This window comes from Puma concolor, chromosome A1 (assembly GCF_028749965.1).
Source record: "Puma concolor isolate L17-30 chromosome A1, mPumCon1.1.hap2, whole genome shotgun sequence".
In the NCBI taxonomy this organism is placed as follows: Eukaryota; Metazoa; Chordata; class Mammalia; order Carnivora; family Felidae; genus Puma; species Puma concolor.
Genome location: NC_141667.1, coordinates 232,270,196 through 232,287,976, shown reverse-complemented (window position 1 = coordinate 232,287,976; position 17,781 = coordinate 232,270,196). Strand labels below are relative to the sequence as shown.

The following is a 17,781-nucleotide window of genomic DNA, read 5'->3' as shown; positions in this document are numbered from 1 at the left end:
GACCTGGGAGCGGAGGGCGGAGGGCCGGCGGATCCCCGGACCCCAGGCGGGGAGAGCCGGGGAGAGCCGTGGAGAGCCAGGAGAGCCCCACGCCTCCCTCCCTCCCACCCGTCCGCAGGGGCGCGGGGTCCCGCGGGCGGATGGATGCTCCCCTCTCCCCCGAGGCCCGACCCGCACCGCGGGCCGACTGTCGCCACCCCCCCTCCCCTCCGGCCGTGTCGGCCAGGCGGGGGCGGGCCGGGCCGGGCCGCGGGTGTGGAGCGGCGGACCCGAGGGGGATGAGTAACCCCCGGCGGCGAGCAGGCGCGGCCGGGAGCGTGTGCCAAGTTCCAACCCGACGCGCGCTCGGCCCGGAGCGTCCGGGGTCGTGCCCGGGGCCCGGGAGGGGCGGGCGGCCGCGCCCGGGGCGGATAAAAGGGCGGCGCGGCCCGGGGCCCGCTTTCTCCGCGCCGGGCCCGCAGAGCGCCGCTCGCCGGCCGGCACCCGACGCCGGAGCCGGGCGCGGGAGGCACCGCCGGGCAGCGGCATGGCGGGGGTGGCGTGCGCGCCGGCCAGGCCGAGCCTGACCTCCATCTCGTCGGGGGAGCTGCGCAGCCTGTGGACGTGCGACTGCGAGCTGGCCCTGCTGCCGCTGGCACAGCTGCTGCGCCTGCAGCCCGGCGCCTTCCAGCTGCGCGGCGACCAGCTCCTGGTGCCCGGCCCCGGGGGGCCCGCGGCGACGGCGGCGGCGGCGCGCGGGGGCTTCAACGTCTTCGGCGACGGCCGCGTGCGCCTCGACGGGCAGCCCTACCGCCTCAGCAGCTACATCAAGAGGTGGGTGGCCCCGCCGGGTCCCCGCAGAGGCCTCCACCCCGCTGCGGTGCCGGGAGCCCCGGCCGGTCCGGCTTGCCGCCAACCCCGTCCCCAACAGGACTCCCCCTCTTTCGTGCCACTTGTACGATCGCCTCCCTACTAACGTCACCTGGAGGTGCACATTCCCCCCCCCCCGCCTTTTCCGCCCCTAGTGATGACATTTTTTCAGCTGCCACTTGAAGCCGCCCACGAGGGCATCAGGGCAGGCGCGTGGCGTAGGGCTGGGTGGAGAGTGCATAACTGGAGGGTGATTTTTCCCTTTCTGGCTCCTTAACTGGGTCATATGAGCTCAAATCGAGGCACGCCCTTCAGGGGTGTTTGCGGGGGACAGACTCAGGCCCTGGCTTTGCATTTGTGGGGAGGGGAGAGGATGCTCGATTCTGTGTATTTACTGGCTTTAGCCGGTGAGGAGACCCAGTGGAAAAGGTGCAGAAGTTCAGAGTTCCCCATCTTTGGCCTGCCTCGGTTTTCAAAAAATACAGAAGCGCGGCCGAGAAAGGAACAAAGCCCTGTGAAGTCCAAACGAGGGCCCAGTGGGCTGTGGTGTGGGCAGGTAGGTTCTGGGAAAATCGTTGCAATGCCTAGAGCTTCCAGGATCCCGGGGCAGAGCTGGGCCCAAACCTGACTTGGTGGAGGGGGCCCGGGATGCCTCACTGTGGTGGCCAAAGTGTCCGAAGCGCTTCTTAGCAAACTTGCAGCCAGAAGGCTGTAGTCTGCCCGAAGCCGACTTTGATCATCATGGGGTAAAGGAGGAGGGAGCGTCATGCTTGATTCTACATGGCTTCATGCCTTCCAGAGGTCACCCTGTGCTTGTGTGTGTGTGGGGGGGGGGTCTTATATTTGCGGTGTGGAACGGAGTATCGGGAAGCAGGCAGTGCAGTCTAGAGTCTGAATCAGAGATGAGTAAGCTGGCCACCTATTAAGATTCAAAGCCTTTGCTATTGGGAAAGACAGGAGCACCGTGGTACCTTGTAAGTGGGATCAAGCCAAGAAGGGCAAGCAAATAAAATGAGATGTTTAAAATACTGGCTTCAAAGCTGCTGGGAAAAATGTTGCTTTTCCACACAAAGAGAGCGGGGACTTTGAATGCCTGAAAAGCCATTCTGCAGCAAGAATTTCACCCTTTCTTTTTGCACCAAAAAAAAAAAAAAAATTCTCTCTTTCTGATGAATGGAGAATTCCCACCCATACGCAGGGGACTATGGGAGGAACTGAGTTAGAAATTATATTTACAAAGATTATTTTAAAAAGGTAACCATTGTATCTGAGAATAGAGTATGAAACATTAAAATGTCCAGAATTAATTGAAGCTAGAGGTTAGCATTTTGACATAGCCAGCTTCCTCAGTCTTAGCAAACAGTGCGGCAAAATTTAAAACGATGTCGAAGTGTGCACTCTTGCTTTGAGCACCTCCCACACAAAAGACTCTTAAAGGGCAGTGCTCCCCTGGAGTATAGAGTCCAAAGTAAACAATGGCCAGGTGACACAGACCAGAGTGCCGTCAGGATGCAACTACAGGGTTCTCATTGTCAAAGCAGTTGAGTGAAGGCCTGTGTGAACCCTGGGAAATAATTCTCATCTGAGAATAATCTGGGTGAGAGAATGAACAATCTGTCTTCCTCTCAGGGGACATACTATGGCAGGGGAGATAGGCTTTTATAGGCGAAGTTGTCTCCTCAGATGTGCCAAATTTACCCGGTTGTCTTTGGTTTTGGGGATAGCATAGAGCTTCCTCTCTCAGAATATTTATCACTCCAAAGCAGTGATTCATTTCCTCCATCCATCTTTCCCATCTCTTCCTTCCTTCCTTCCTTCCTTCCTTCCTCCCTCCCTTCCTTCCTTCCTTCCTTCCTTCCTTCCTTCCTTCCTTCTGTAAGCTTTGGCCCATTTTACTAAAGACAAACAGCATGATTTACTTTTAAACAGCCCATTACAGCACAATTCTAAAGATCACAGACTCATCTGGATCAATGAGAGCTAGCGTGCATTATTTATTATCTGCATGGCATACCCAAGTCAACATTATTGCCACTGTCGTGTTGGACAGCGGCCTTGGCCAGTGTGGTACAGTGCTCTATGTCAGACTTCCTCGAGTTGCTGGCGAGGATGACCAGTCTGACTTTGCTTTGTCAGCCATCTTCACAGTAGGCTTATACCCCAGCACATACTTCCTCCTTTTCATGACCAGTTAAGACCTAGAGTTGATGGAATCCAACAACTTTTTCATCTTTCCTGCGGCCACCATATTCCTCCCTCATATGCAGGATGGCCCCCAACCAAGAAGAGCCCCCAAAATGGCCAGGGAACGAAAAAGCCAAGAGACAGTTATGAATCATTTCAGACTATTGGGTTTTCGAGAATTTGTGTAGACCATCTCCCCAGATGTGTATATATACACTAACATTGCTGACCATCCAGGTAATTTATGAGCTACTTGGATCCAAGTTAAGGATCCTTGCTCTATCAATGAATTCAGTTATTTTTGTCATTCAGCAACTACTTTTGGTGTGGGTTGGCTTACAGTGTAAGCAGGATTTCCTTGTTGAGGCCTCGGAAACGTGTGCTGTGTCTTTTACGAAAACGCTTAGGGCTACTGACGCTGATGTTCATATGAGTCACTCATTCAGACAAGAGGATGATTTGGTGGTCCAACTTACTGGGGTGTGTTTTTTGATACTTGAACGTTTTTCCAAATCTATGCCTACTAAATAAGCCGAAGGGAACTCGGGGTGAAGGGGAGGTTGAGGGATGGCCACCAGGGCTGCAGAACTCCTGAGAGCCTTATTTAAAAATTTGTCCTAATTTTGGAAGATGCATGGCAAGCTCTTTCCTGTTATTTTTTTCTTTCAAGCTCAGAATTTCTAGCTGTATTATACACACAACCTGCTCAGGATTCCAGGTGAAAGTAACCATTAACTCGCACGCACACACACACACACACACACACACACACACACACATGCACACACGTTTTTCCTGTAATTAGATGCAGCCCCTTAGTGAGATGTAGTGGCGTGCAAATAGGAGCTCCAGCCTCCTTTTCGGAGATTCCCTAGCATCAAAGAGGCTATTCGGGTGATAAAAATAAGTATGACAATAATTACGGGCGGCTGCTCATGTTTACTTGAGTACCAGGAATGGTACAAAGTATTTTACAGCCGTTACCTCGCAAGAGACTTCAAAGTCGGCTCTGTTGGTATTTCCCTTTTTTTACAGATGAGGAAATTAGGACGCAGAGATTAAATAACCTGCCTAAGTAAGGTGCTGGTGAGTCGTGGCACGGGGGCTCCTGTGCAGCATTGTCTAACTGTCAGCCTCCGCTCTCAGCCAGCTGCCTGGAAGCCAGAAGAATTCTGGCTTGCTGTAGACAGCAGCAGCTTTCCCAGAGGTCTCCCGAATCCACAAGGAAGTAACTGGACTTCTATCAGACAGGACGCACTGTAGATAATCAGCCTAGAAGAGAAGGTAAATCCAGCGGCCTTGAGGAAGCCACTAAAAGCAGAGACGCATATGAGACCATATGCGCCCATATGAGACCAGCTGTTAGATGGTGACAGTCACACCCACCTCGAGGTCAGCGACCGGGGGTGGGGGGGGGGGCAGAGGGTGCAGGGGGCAGCGGGGAGACAGGTGGGCGAGGTGAGGGTGGAGTCAGGGCTGGAGCCTAGGTAGATTTTCAGGGGCAAGTCTCACCTCCGCCTGCCGTGGGAAGCGTTGGGCTCTGTCTGCTGGCCCCGGGCCCACCTCCCTGGGGGAACCCCGACGGGAGGCGGAGGCATAGATGCGATTGCAGCATTGCGGCCCCTGTCAGTCAGTGTGGGTCCTCAGCCTTGGTCCCCGTGTCTGAGTCTCGGATATGGTGACATATTGACCACTTGACAAATGCTCACAGCCCCGTGAGCCAAGTGCCTCACACGCAGTATTTAATCTGTTAGCCGCCTCATGGGGGTCCTTTTGGTTAGCCAGGGTTTACAGGTGAGGAAATTAATCTCAGCGAAGCTAAAATAACCTTGCTGAGGTCGCCGAGACAGAAATCAACCCCAGATCTGATGATTCAAAAGCTTCGTGCCATTGCTGCCTTCCTTCCTCAGGAGCCTTGCTGTGGGCTTCCGGCCACACTCCGGGCTGCTTCCTGCTCTCAGCTCACCTGGTCCTTGCCAGACACCCGCCTGCAGGCCTGAGCACAGCCACCCCACAGTTCCCAAGGCTTGGCTAACCCGTGATTCCTGCTGGGGACACCTCCCTGCTGCTCTGGCCCACCCAGTGGTGGCACGTCTGGTCCCTCTCGTCTGTCTCAGCTCAGTCCACGGTTCTAACTCCAGACCCCTCCTGCTTTGCTCTTTCTTATTTAAATACCTAGAACGTAAGCCAGTGGAGGTTGGACACACGAAGGCAGAGAGCTATGCATTTCTCTGGCATTTGCGTGTTTGAGTCATCACATTCGTTTGTGAGCCTCTCGATGGCAGGGACCATGTCTTCGATCCGGTGCTTCTCAAACTGTAATAAACCTACAGGCCTCCTGGGGATCTTATTAAAACACCGTTGTTTAGGTTGAACAAAACTGGGGAGGAGCCCAGGACTCTGCAGTTTTATTAGCTCGTAGGTGATGCCGGTGCTGATGGTCCAGCGGTCATGCTTTAAGCAACACGGCTTTACCAGTCTATCGTTTGATATCGAAGTGGTGCATTTTCTTATGCCTTCCTAGTAGACTAGATGCTTCTTGCGAGCCAGACTATTTCCTTTTGCTTCTTTGTGCCCCCGCCGCGCGGTGCATGCGCTCAGTACGTATTTGTTGCACGAATAAATGGACGTACGAATGCGTCATTCTCTGTGCCATGACAGCGCTTCGCGTGAACTGAGCATCAGGAATGAATGAATGAATGAATGAATGAATGAGTAGATGAACATGTGCGTCCTTGATTCGAATCAGCAGACAGCGGAGTGATAAATCTGAAGCCATTGCTTAATTTCCCTAGAGTTGGGGCAGAAGGAGGGGAGGAAGTGAAAGAGAAGAAGCTGTCTGACAGCTTAGGCTGAGGCCTCACATAAAGCTGTCAAGTTAACACTGGAAACACGGCAGGGCCATCCTGCTTGCTCCCAAGGGCAGAACGCTTGAGCTTAGTGTCGTAGCAAAGGATTATGAAAGCTATAAGCACCTTCTGGGACTTCTACACAAGGCCTGTTTTCAATATGTGTTCCTCTTTTTCTGTGCTCCACTCCATATTTTTTTAAATGAACACATGCAGGGACACACACGCACACCCCCCCCCCCCCACCCCTCCTCAGATGGAAAAGCCATAGGGTTGAGTTCTTATTCGCCTTTGAGCACTCATTTGCTGGAGCCAAGGGAAATTTGGGGCAGCTTTTCAGATTGTGCTAGAAATGATGTAACGCCTGAAGGAATCCCCAGAGAAAGGTAGGCAGCTCAGAGGGGAGTGATCTTTCGGCCACTCCTGGTTTGCTAGGAGCAAAAATACAGTGTTCTTTCTTGGTCTCATCTTTCTGGCATTGCCTTCATTAAACTTTAGCTTTAGCTTCCAGACTGAAAAACCGAGGAAAGAAATTGGAGCAAAGAAGGAGAAACTCTTGCTCACTTGTTTCTCAGATGCTTGCGTTGTCCTTTTTCCCGGTCACTCAAATGAACACAGCCTTGATTGTGTGGCACAAGTTTATAGAACTTCACCCTTTGGCCAGCAGAGTTGGCTCAGATTAAAAATACTGACAGTGTTTGTTGAGCATCTATTATGGGCCCAAGTGCATACACTATGTTACTTGCACTGCATTGAATCCTCGCCCAGAAAGAAATACTGTTATATCCCTTTTATAGACGAGGGCACAGGTTCAGATGGGTTAAGTAACTCACCCAAGGTCACAGTGAGATGTGGCTCTGCAGCTGAGTTCACACTGCCTGTCAATTAGGGCATGACTTCGATCTTCTCATTTCGAATCACTGCATTCGAAAGGCCGTCACATTGGTCTGCCTTTTAATGTTTGGATTGAAACCAGGCATAGAAAGTTTCAGCCTAGAAGCATTTTGGGGCCAGGGTAAAAGCCATGAAGAAATAAGAGTTTAAAGAGAGCTATCTTAAACCATTTGCTTTTCATCTTTAATAATTTCAGCTAATACAACAAGCATCCAGTACACAAGAAGCAACATTTGCATTAGTAATTCAGAAATATGCAAGATTAAAGATGAAATCACTATTCCCTAATGTAGTCTGGTAAGGCTTATCTTAAAATAAAGCCAGTGACTGAATGCCAGATACTTAAATACCTGTGAGACTTCACAGCCAGGTCCTCAATCTTTTTGTATTTTAGTGGCTTACATATCCAAATTTTCTAACAGTGAATTCCAAAGGAGTGCTCACATTTATTAATTTCTCTGGAATTTCAAGGTGTTTAACAATTGTACCATACCTGGGAGGCTGGGAATGATGAATTAAGGAGGTATTTCTTATTTGTGACCTGGTTTAAATAGAGAGTTCATTAAGCAGGGATCTTGCTACAATCTCTTGTCTGTAAATTCTGTTACAGAGCTCTCATATAAATAGCAGCATTTTCACACATCTGTGGCATAGTGATAACTGACATGCTCTGTGGTGATGTTTACAGCCCCGTTAAGATCCTAAAAGTGCCTCTAAATCATCAAAGGAAAATTAAATTATGTTGAGCATAGTTTTATTATTCAGGGCATCTTATGAAATTCAGACTCCAGAAAGGATGACACATGTATAGGTTATGCATTAAACTCAGTGAGCGTGCGACTATCCGGAAGCCCCCACCACTCCCTGCCCGGTCCCCCTTCTCTGATCATGACAGACAACAGCTCTTTGAGCCCCCTCGCATTCCAAAAAAACCTTCCAGAGAATTCGGGGGAAAGCTGATTATGTTCCCAACCAGTGATCACTTCTAGGTTGAGATTTTCATCTTTTTCCTATACGCTGCGGATTCATCGGAATAAAATCGAGGGTCCCTTCGACTGGATGTTGGGCCTCGCACAGAGGCGAGTGTTGCACTGTTAACGTGCAACATCAGAATAGTAATCGGGACGGCAGATTTTCCAGACGCGTTGTACACAAATGCTGTGCTCACGCCCTAGAGAACGACACTCAGACCACGGATATTGAGAGAGCAGAGGAGTCACCTTGAGAAAAAGATGAAATGCTTAAGTGACTGTAAATTAGCTCCATGGCAAACAAGGCAGGAGAATATGAAAATCTGCCTTGGATGGGTCACAAGTGACATCCGACTCTGCCCCAGCTTCACGCATCTGCCTTGTTGACGTTTACTCCAATTGGACTTGTCCTTTCCTTTCCACGACGACAGATAAGAGTTTTCTTCCTTTCTTCTTCCTCTGCGCCTCTCCCCACCCCCCTACGACTACAGACCTTACACAGCCTGTCCCAGGCCACTCTTGTGTGGTCGTCCTGGGTCCTGGACAGTTAAGAGATGATGGCAGAGGGGCTGGGAGGGCACCCGAGTACTGCCACCCTCTATCCCAGCCCCACCTCGCAGGCCCTGAGCCCCTCAGGTGTGATAAGGCACGTGTGATGCCTGCCTGGTGCCCAGCACCCAGTCGGCGCCCAGTGAATGCTGTTGAATGAACGAATGAGAGCAAATGAACTCGGCAAATTACGGTTCCCTTTCTCCCTTCTCCTCTGCTTCCTTTCTTCAGTGCCTTTGGCAGTTGGCCAATTGGGACAAAAAGAAACAGGAACATTCTCTCCTTGCTGATTATGGGACACAAGGGCCACTCCCCCTCAGTCCCCCACCTCCCCTTCCCCCATTCTCACTGGGCACTGTGCTGCTCAGGTGAGGATAAGGGCAGGAGAGGGATGACAGAAGAACCATACAAAATCCCTGGGCTGCATTATCTTCCGCAGTCTGTTCCCTTGTTATTCCCCCTGGCCCCCCACCCCTTCTCCCCTACTCCTGCCCTCCCCACCCCACCCCTGAATGTCAACACCTGTCCCCGCTTCCCTTCCCCGGAATACACCAGCCCTGTTGCCCCTTCCCCACCCCTGGACAAGCCCCCTGACCACCCAGTGTCCCTGGAGTGGGAAGCAGAGACTACATTAAATGCCTGATGAAATACAAGGCAGGAAGCATTTTAGAGACTCCATCAGGGGTCAGGTTTTAAAAGCTCTCGAGATCAGGTCTGACAATCCCCAGAAAAGAGAGAATGATACAGATTTCTAAGAAACCAAGCTGGGAGACAGACAAGCCAAAGCTGTGTTTTTCTGCCTTGGGGGTAGATATTCTCCCACGTGTTCCTAACCCGTGCCCAGGTCTGGGTCTCGTGCGCTGGCCCCCCCCAAGCGGGTTATGGGAAGTGGGGTGGGGCGGGAGGCTAATAGGGCTGGGTGATCACAGCTCCCTGCAGTGGGGCTCTCTCCAAGGCTGTGATTTTCACATCAGGCACTGGACGGACAACAAGCCAGAAAGAACGCTCGAGCTGTCTCTGCCAGCGACTAGATGTAGGAAGCAAACACATCACAGCATACAAAATCGGCCTGTGCTGTCAGGCAGGGCGGCCATTCATTCCATGCACATGCACACAGCTGGGCCGGTCAATGGGGAACCAGTTCTGTGTTGAAGAGGGACGGTGGCAGACACCTCCTCCAGCCTGTTGGATGCCATTCAGCCTGCCTGTGCCCATGTGGCGTCTGAGCTGAGGTATGGATAGAAAATTAGCCATCGTCTTGAGGGAAGCCAATTTGCACTTTGATCTGTCTTTCGATCAACAATACAGGTAGAAACATAGAAACTACCTGGAAAATCTGTAGAATAGGGGGAGAAAGCTGACATCCTGGATGACAGAGTCAACGTGTGAAGAAGAACTTCCCAGGCTGGGGTAATGAATGAAAATCAAAGAGGCTAGTCTGAATAGGGTCATGGGCAGAAGTCCAACATTAGTGGTATTTTTTTGTTTTTCTTCATTGCACAAAGCTCAGGATCGGGGACACATGAATTAGTTCATATGACTCTTGGTTGATTGCATAATCTATAGGGGGGCTGGGATCTAGGGATCAGAGAAGGCAAGACAGGAGGAGGAGAAGAGGGAAATTTCAGACCCACCCTAGCTTATCCCACTAATTGGGTGTAATTCATTCTCAATCCGGAGAGACAGAGCACTTCCAGCTTCCAGTGAACTCTTAAGAGCCCAAAAGATAGATGGTGTTGGCCATCACGTAGCGAAGGCTGCCTCTGAGAGCCCAGGATTGGTGCCAGGCCACGCCAAAGACCAGGGCCACCCTCAGGTTGTGTCCTGATGTCTCAGCTGACTAGGGAGGAGATTTATTTATATCGTATAAAGGATAACTGCCTCCAGAGGGCACACATTAGGCTATTTCCCTCACAAGTTCTGTGGATGTGGCCGGCGCCCGTCCAGAACATCCCCTTCCTGACCTAGATGGAAGGGTATATTACGTTCGCAATTATCTCTGCTTTTTTCATAGGTATGTGGAACTGACCAACTACTGCGATTATAAAGACTACAGGGAAACTATATTGAGCAAGCCAATGCTGTTCTTTGTTAATGTACAGACCAAAAAAGACACCTCAAAAGGTAGGTATATAAATATTTTGGGTTTGATGCTGCTTCCTGGGGCTGTGGACTGTGGCATGCTAATGAGGTACAAGTTGTTCACGGAGTAGGCAGGGTAGATGTCAGCTTGTGACAACGCTGGGGGCAAGGAGCCTGGTGCGTTAGACCATCTGAAGCCCAGCACCAGCCTGCAGAACCTCTACATGATCCTAGGGCAGAAGCCATCTGTCTCTGGGCTTTTGTCTTGTACTTCCTGTCTAGGCAGGAAGTGCTATCAGGGTCTGAGTCTACGAGGGTTGCAAAAATGACTGGAACGCTGCTGATGATATATAATACTGTCTGCCACATTCCAGACACTCACGTGCGTGAGGCATAGGCTCATGTCCTTGATGGACGCAACAGCCCCATATGACTTTCATGCAAACGGGAACGTTTTCAAGCATGAAAGTAGGTCCTGTTAATAATTATGCTGGGACTAAGGTCTAACCCAGGGGGACTAGGATGTATAGTCATCCTACCTATGAGGTGCTTATACCCACTTAACAGATAAGAAAACTAAGATAAAGAGCTGTTGTAGAGGCTTTTATGTTTCATGCTGTGGCCTTCAAATCTCGACTGGAGGGATATCTCTTTACCGTTTCTTCCAAGCAATCAGATTTACTGATAACAACTCCATTAACTTCCCGTTCCGATAGGAAAATATCTCCATCTTCCCTGCTTCCTGCACAGTGTTCTGTGGGGAAAGCCATGGGCATAATGCTCGGTGATAGAGGCAGAATTTCTTAATCCTACTTCTCAATAGCGTTCTTAAAAGGAGCCCAAAGTAATAAGAAGTGATCTGCAAATTCCAGATAGACTCTCTCAAACATTCATTCTCATTCAGATTCGTGGAGCTGCTGCTCTGTTCATTTCCTTCAGAATCATTCAGATTCTCCGCTCGCTTGACAATCCAGCCACAATGCTCTCTCGGCAGGAGGGGCTGGGAACGGAACACAAGGTAGCAAGTAGTGCTTGTTAGAGCATCTGAGCCCCTGATGTTATTTGGCTTGATGATGACCAGAAAGCTGGAGAGTTCTCCGGGAATGTAATTCACAGACATATCAAGTACACCTCCTGCGTCGATCTCTCAGGAGGAATCTTAAGAAAGAATAAGAGACCTCTCCATTTTTACATTTTAATGAAAGTACCAGGGAGTGGTGCAGGAAATGTTTGTGGATTTGCGGGTGGCCTGTAAAAGGTATACGGTTGTGTGACAACTATCCTGGAAGGAGGTACAGAAACCCAGTGCTGTGCGATTGTAAGGAAAGCCATGAAAAAAGAGCTGCTGTGATATAGAAGCTTGAGATGGTCAAGTTTAAATTGTGAAAGTTATAAGTAAGGTAACACGTCTAACCTTGGTGCTAAGCTGCACTTTTGTGCAAACTAGAAAAAGCCACCAGTAACTCAACATCATTTACTAATCCTTTCCAGAAGTTTGTCATAATAACTGTACAAATAGACAATGTCTATGAATGTGAATGGCACCCTCTAGAGTTGTGCAGTGCGCAACCTGCCCAGCCAGCACGACTGTGGAGTGCGGTAGCCCTTAGCATCTAACGAACCTAAAGATCTTAGTTTGGTTTGTGTGAAAGTTAGTTCAAAGTCTCAAATAGCTTGCTTGCTTTCTTTATCTCTTGTCTCAAAGAGGATATAAGGTCATTTATATTTTTAAAGTGCCCCCCAAGATGGCAATTTGGGAGAAAGGAAACAGGGGTAAAAAAAAAAAATAAGATGAACAAAGTTAGTGCAAAAGTTAGCTCAAATGATATTCCTGAGGGATGTAAGACTAATTATTGAGGGACCGTAGGTTTGACTCCCAAAGCCAATGCAAAATACTCAGTTCTCAAACCCACATAATGGCTGGTCCGTGGCCTTTAACAGAGAGTGGGAATCCATGTAACATGTCTGTCTAGAAAACAACACTTGACTGTTAAGGCCGAGGAGCTTGATTCTGGGGACTGGAAAAGTTACGAGATCGTTGGTTCATAATATTTCAAATTTCCTAATGAAGAAACAACTTTCTCTTTGTTTAGCTTGTGTAGGATTGGGCAGAAGTGGACATAAGGAATTAAAAAAAGAAAGAAAGAAATTAGAAAGAAAGAAAGAAAGAAAAAGAAAGAAAGAAAGAAAGAAAGAAAGAAAGAAAGAAAAAGAAACAACCCCAAAACAAACCAGCACCACACCACCAAGGATACACCTGCCGGGGGCAGAGACAGCGTATTATTTAAACAGTGGGAGGGATTTTCTTCCTAGTGACGTGAGCTCCCCATGCCGGACGCACACAGTGGGAGTCGATAATCGGGGAAGGGGACTTATTTTTTGTATTTTTTATTTTTTTGAGACAAGGGTGACAGAGTAGACTTGGAGCTGATTTTTCTAACTGGCTTTTACAGTTGCCCAGAGCTTCCTTTGCATCCCCAAGGTTCTCAGGAATAACATTTCTAGAAATCTGGTTAGGCCTTACAGTGAGGGTCTGAGGGAGCTGCAGAGGAGGCTATAAATGAACAAAGTCTCCAAATAAGGTGGGAGTCACTGCTTTATCAAATGCTGAGAAGTATGTTGATGTCGCACGTGCGCACCTCAATCTGAATCGTGCCTCCTAATTCCTAGAAAGAACGTACGCGTTTCTCGTGAACACAAGGCACCCCAAGATAAGAAGACAGATAGAGCATGGAATGGACATGGTCATTTCCTCAGTGATCGGGGAAAGTTACCGGCTTCAGGTAAGCTTGCGTCAGTCGGATTCCAGGGCTGCTAACCACATAGAGAGGGGTCGGTGGCATTTCATGCGAGGCTGAGTCCCTAGAGCTGAGTTATAACCAGACCCATACGTTTTCTGTGGTTTCATTATCACTACCAATAAAATGAGCTTGGTTTCGAGCAACCGATTAGAAACGGGGTAACAGTAAAGGTCAATGTGACCAAGCGGTTCAAGGGCTTCAGATGGATAAGGTATAAGTGCGAAGGTCTGTTTTAAAAAACAAAAGTCGACGGTTGAAAAATATGTCAGAATGAAAAAGAAAGAAGATAGGTGATACTTTGGATATTTGGGCAGTCGTTAGTTCAATAATAGAATTCTATAGTAATATACGGTTCTGTAATGTAACATTATAGCCATGACATTAATTAAACGCTTCTCTCTCTCTTTCAGTTTGATTTTCAAGAGGCGGTACAAAATTTTTTCCCTCCAGGAAATAAGGTGGTTAATGGAGAACATTTGAGCTTTGCGTATGAATTCAAAGCTGATGCATTATTTGATTTCTTCTATTGGTTTGGGCTCAGCAATTCTACTGTAAAGGTAGAAGGAAAAGTTCTGAATTTGTCAAGCACAAGTCCAGAAAAGAAGGAGACAATTAAATTATTTCTGGAAAAAATGAGTGAACCTTTAATCCGAAGGAGCAGTTTCTCTGACCGAAAATTCAGTGTAACTTCCAGAGGTATGTTACAAATTCTCAAGTACCCGAGGAAGGTAAATAAGAGGGTAGAATAATATCATGGGAGTGGACAGTTAATTGAAAAAAAAAAAAAAAAAGGCCTCGGGGCTCTTGGGCAGCTGAGTCGGTTAATAGTCGGACTTCGGCTCAGGTCATGATCTCCTGGTTCATGGGTTCAAGCCCCGCGTTAGGCTCTGTGCTGACAGCTCGGAGCCTGGAGCCTGCTTTGAATTCTGTGTCTCCCTCTCTGCCCCTTCTACCTTGTGCATTGTCTCTGTCTCTCTCTCTCTCTCAAAAGATAAATAAACATTTAAAAAAAGGAAGAAAGAAAACGGCCTCTTGATAAAAGAGAAATACAACATCACGGACTTCAGAAAGTAAGAAGTGAGAAATGTTTACTACCAAGAAAAAAATGCGGTGACTCTTCTTTTTAGGCTTCTTAACGTTTTCTGACGTAGCTGTTATAGTGTGCAGCATGCCCAGAATACAATTTTTAAATACGTTGTTCATGTAAGTCCGTCTTACTGCTCATTTAAATATTAACAACAATTTAAATGTTATGAAAGCGTGATGCTTTCCTGATGTGCATATTCAAGGCAACAGAATGTTAACAACCAGGAGCAGCTGGGGGAAGACTAACCATGGGCGATATGTATCTTTAAAAACTTTTGAAAGGGTTTGTGAGACCACGAAAGAAAAGCTTTGGAGAAGGCTTCGCCTACCAGATTTTACTCTAGATCCTAGTATCCGGTGCTTCCCCCTCAGGGGCTGGTGCGACTTTTCAGTCTGGTTGTGGCTCAGGCAGAGGACATCTGTCCAGTCTCGTCTGGGTTTGTCGTCCGCTGAGCCCATTCCCCTGTCCCACGTGAGTCTGGGCCCGAAGGCAACTTCCTCGAACCAGGACTCTTGCTGCTAATTGCAAGAAGAAAGAGCCCGAACACAAACACACGAAAAAACACCAATCTCTATGAACCTGCAGTTTAAAAAATACTCAGATATAAAAAAAAACAAGAGTCTCAATTATGTTTAACGAGGGTTGCTTTCTTCCGATGTTTATAGCAAAAATGCTTACTTCTGAGGATTTCTTGTCTTGGAGATAGCCCTTCCCCTCCCGTGTGTGCGTGTGTGTGTGTGTGTGTGTGCGCGCGCGCACGCGTGTTCTCTCTCTCTCTCTCTCTCTCACTCTCCTCCTCCTCCTTCCTCTTTCCTTGCTTCCCCCAGCCCTGATCTCTCTCTCCCTCTTCCTCCTCCTTTTCTCCTCCCCCACCTTTCTCCCCTTTCCCTCTCTTTCTCCCCCTAACTCCCTCCCTCCCTCCACATTGCTTTAGCTTTCTCTATCTGGGTGTTCCTTACAAAATCACTGTGTGCTTCGCTCCAATGCAGCCCTGTGGGGAATCATACACGGATTCTTGGGGGGAAGGATTAACTTGCCCAGTGGTGGCTGCAGTCCCAGGTGCCTGGTCCCTCCTGTGACATCTCTCCAGCCCCACCCACTGGCCTTGGCGCCCGTGAGTGCGGCTGCCTGGGATGACCATTGCCATCCAGGGGACGCCAAGGGGCTTGTGAAGTTGGCCAGTGCCTCCTTGCAAGTTGACTAGGAGTCAAGCTGGGGCCACTTCCAGGACAGAGCTGTGGGGAGGGACTCTTGGAGCCCCGCCTGAGGCCTGAGCCATCATTATGCACCGCAGGTCGCAGGTCACACAGCCAGAGATGCATCAGCTGCCTGCAACCCCCTGCAGGCAGGCCAGCCTGGCCTCTACTGGCTCTGCCCTGGTGAATCAACCTAGTGCCATCCCCTTCTCGCCTTTGCAAAAACTGACCTTTGTCCTGGGCATCTATTCGCCAACTGGGGGCCTTTTGTCACAAGTGGGAAAACTCTGCACGTCTACTCCGGCCCTTGGAAAAGCGAATGATCCATATCCTACTGGTAGGCAAACAACCATAAAAAGCTGCTTGGGTTTTTGAGTTCTTCTGAGGAAGTCAAGGTTCTCTACTAATTATCGAAATGGTTACATTGTATGTTGTATGAGTTTTAAGGCACTGTTGGGTTTTGGGCTTTGTTTTTCCAGTGACGATAATAACGTGCCTTGTTACTTTTCTCAGGTTCAATAGATGACGTTTTCAACTGCAGTCTGTCACCCAGATCATCTCTGACGGAGGTTCTTTTGGCAGAATTGCCATTTCCAAGTGTTCTGGAATCGGAAGAGACACCCAATCAATTTATCTGATTGGATTGAACACTTTGTGGTCCCCGCTACCTGCCAGGCCTGTGCCAAGACAGAAGGCTGGGGGGGGAGGCAAGAGGTGGTGGGAGGCGGGCACTTCCCCCTGCTTGTCCGTCTCTGTGCTCCCACGGGGAGGCTCCTGTCTTCTGTTTCCCTGGGGATGCCCTGGCCAGCCCGATGCAGCTGACTCCAGGAAGGGCGGGCTTTGGCCCAGTGGCCCAGAGGGGTATCTTCCCCTTTGAACACTTCTCCAAAGAGGCAGAGGGAGCACCCTGAATGCTTTGCTTAGAACCCCAGCATCCTGGGAGCTCCCCAGGCAGCCTTTGAGGGGCCAGTCTGACTTGGGCGTTGACTGTGGATACTGCATAAATCAGCGGTCCTCTGCTTGGGATCTCCTCCTCGTCTGAACCCAACCCCAGCAAGTGGATGGTTAGCAGTGCTATTTTCTTGCAAATGGGGCTGGACAAAAAGCCTAGGACACCTTTCACTGGAAGACAAGTATGTTTCCCATCCTTAGGAGAAACATTCTGGGGAGGGGTCACTGGAGGATTGGCCAGGTCGAGAGGACGGTAACCTGCCACCCGCTGCCTGAAACTTGAGCTCCCTTGGCCTCTCTCTCTCATCAAAATGACCTGTGTAGAAAGAGGCCGGATAACGCAGAACCAAATAGTGATGGGGGAAGGATAACGTACTTGGCAGTGTCCTCTGGTGAAAGCGGGTTATGTCAGTTGGGTGTTTTAAATAAGCTTTTAGCAATCCTAACACTAAAAGCAAAAAAGAAGGAAGCTATAACATTACCATAATACATTGTTACATCAGTACATTTTTCATCTCATAGCTACAATGGAGTTCTTCAAAAAGAAAAAAATTCCTATTTACATATAAAACCTGCATTGAAGGAATCGCTACATATGCTTATAAAAAGGAAGATTTATGGGTCCTTAGTATAATTTTTATATTCTTTTTAAACAACTTCCTGTATTATACATTTTGATAGCGCTCCTGATTGTCCCTTCATTTATATTTGATATGTTGGGTACTCTGTGCAATTAAAACTTTTCTTAGCATTCAACATGGAATTGATTAAATTTGTGACCGTGTGTGTGTGTGTGTGTGTGTGTGTGTGTGTGTGTGTGTGATATTTCCATCATGCTTTGCAGGTGGTAGATTTGCCTTGTAACTTACCAAATTACAATAAGAATTGTGGTTTTCACAGCTACTTTCTCAAGAAGAGCTTTTTGAGGAACAGGTCTATGAAGTATTTGGAGAATAGAAACAATTTGATAACCGATCTTCCAAAAAAGAAAAAAATGTTCCTTAATAACAGAAGAGGCTAAACATTTGTTATTCAACTCAGTACAAGATGAAGAGTGTTCATAGTAAAATAAGTGTCAGTGCAAACAAACCTTAGGCAGATCTCAAATATTAAATGTTTCCCGAAGGAAATAGAAACTCTAATTCACAAAAATTGACAAAGATTTTTTTTTTTAAAGTAGCTGAATTGAGACAAACCATCAGTAATCACTCCAGGAATGGACTAGAAATCTGGAAGGTTTCTTTTATAATTAAAAACAGTGTTTTCATTGAATTAAAAGCGGTTTTTATTGGATGCATTCACTCGGTCCTTATTCACTCAGCAAAGTTTCATGAACTGCTTCTAAGGGGATATACACTGTGCTAATGT

At 48.4% G+C, this 17,781-nt stretch overlaps 1 protein-coding gene across 1 annotated transcript; it reads left to right on the top strand.

Moving 5' to 3' along the window:
• Positions 1-349: 349 nt before the first annotated feature.
• On the top strand, positions 350-17,169 carry MEDAG (mesenteric estrogen dependent adipogenesis). The gene is made up of 5 exons (XM_086714191.1): positions 350-813; positions 10,311-10,420; positions 13,049-13,161; positions 13,590-13,875; positions 15,976-17,169. The coding sequence occupies exons 1-5, from the start codon at positions 527-529 to the stop codon at positions 16,098-16,100; spliced, it is 921 nt and encodes a 306-aa protein (XP_086570317.1). The 5' UTR covers positions 350-526; the 3' UTR covers positions 16,101-17,169.
• Positions 17,170-17,781: the final 612 nt, after the last annotated feature.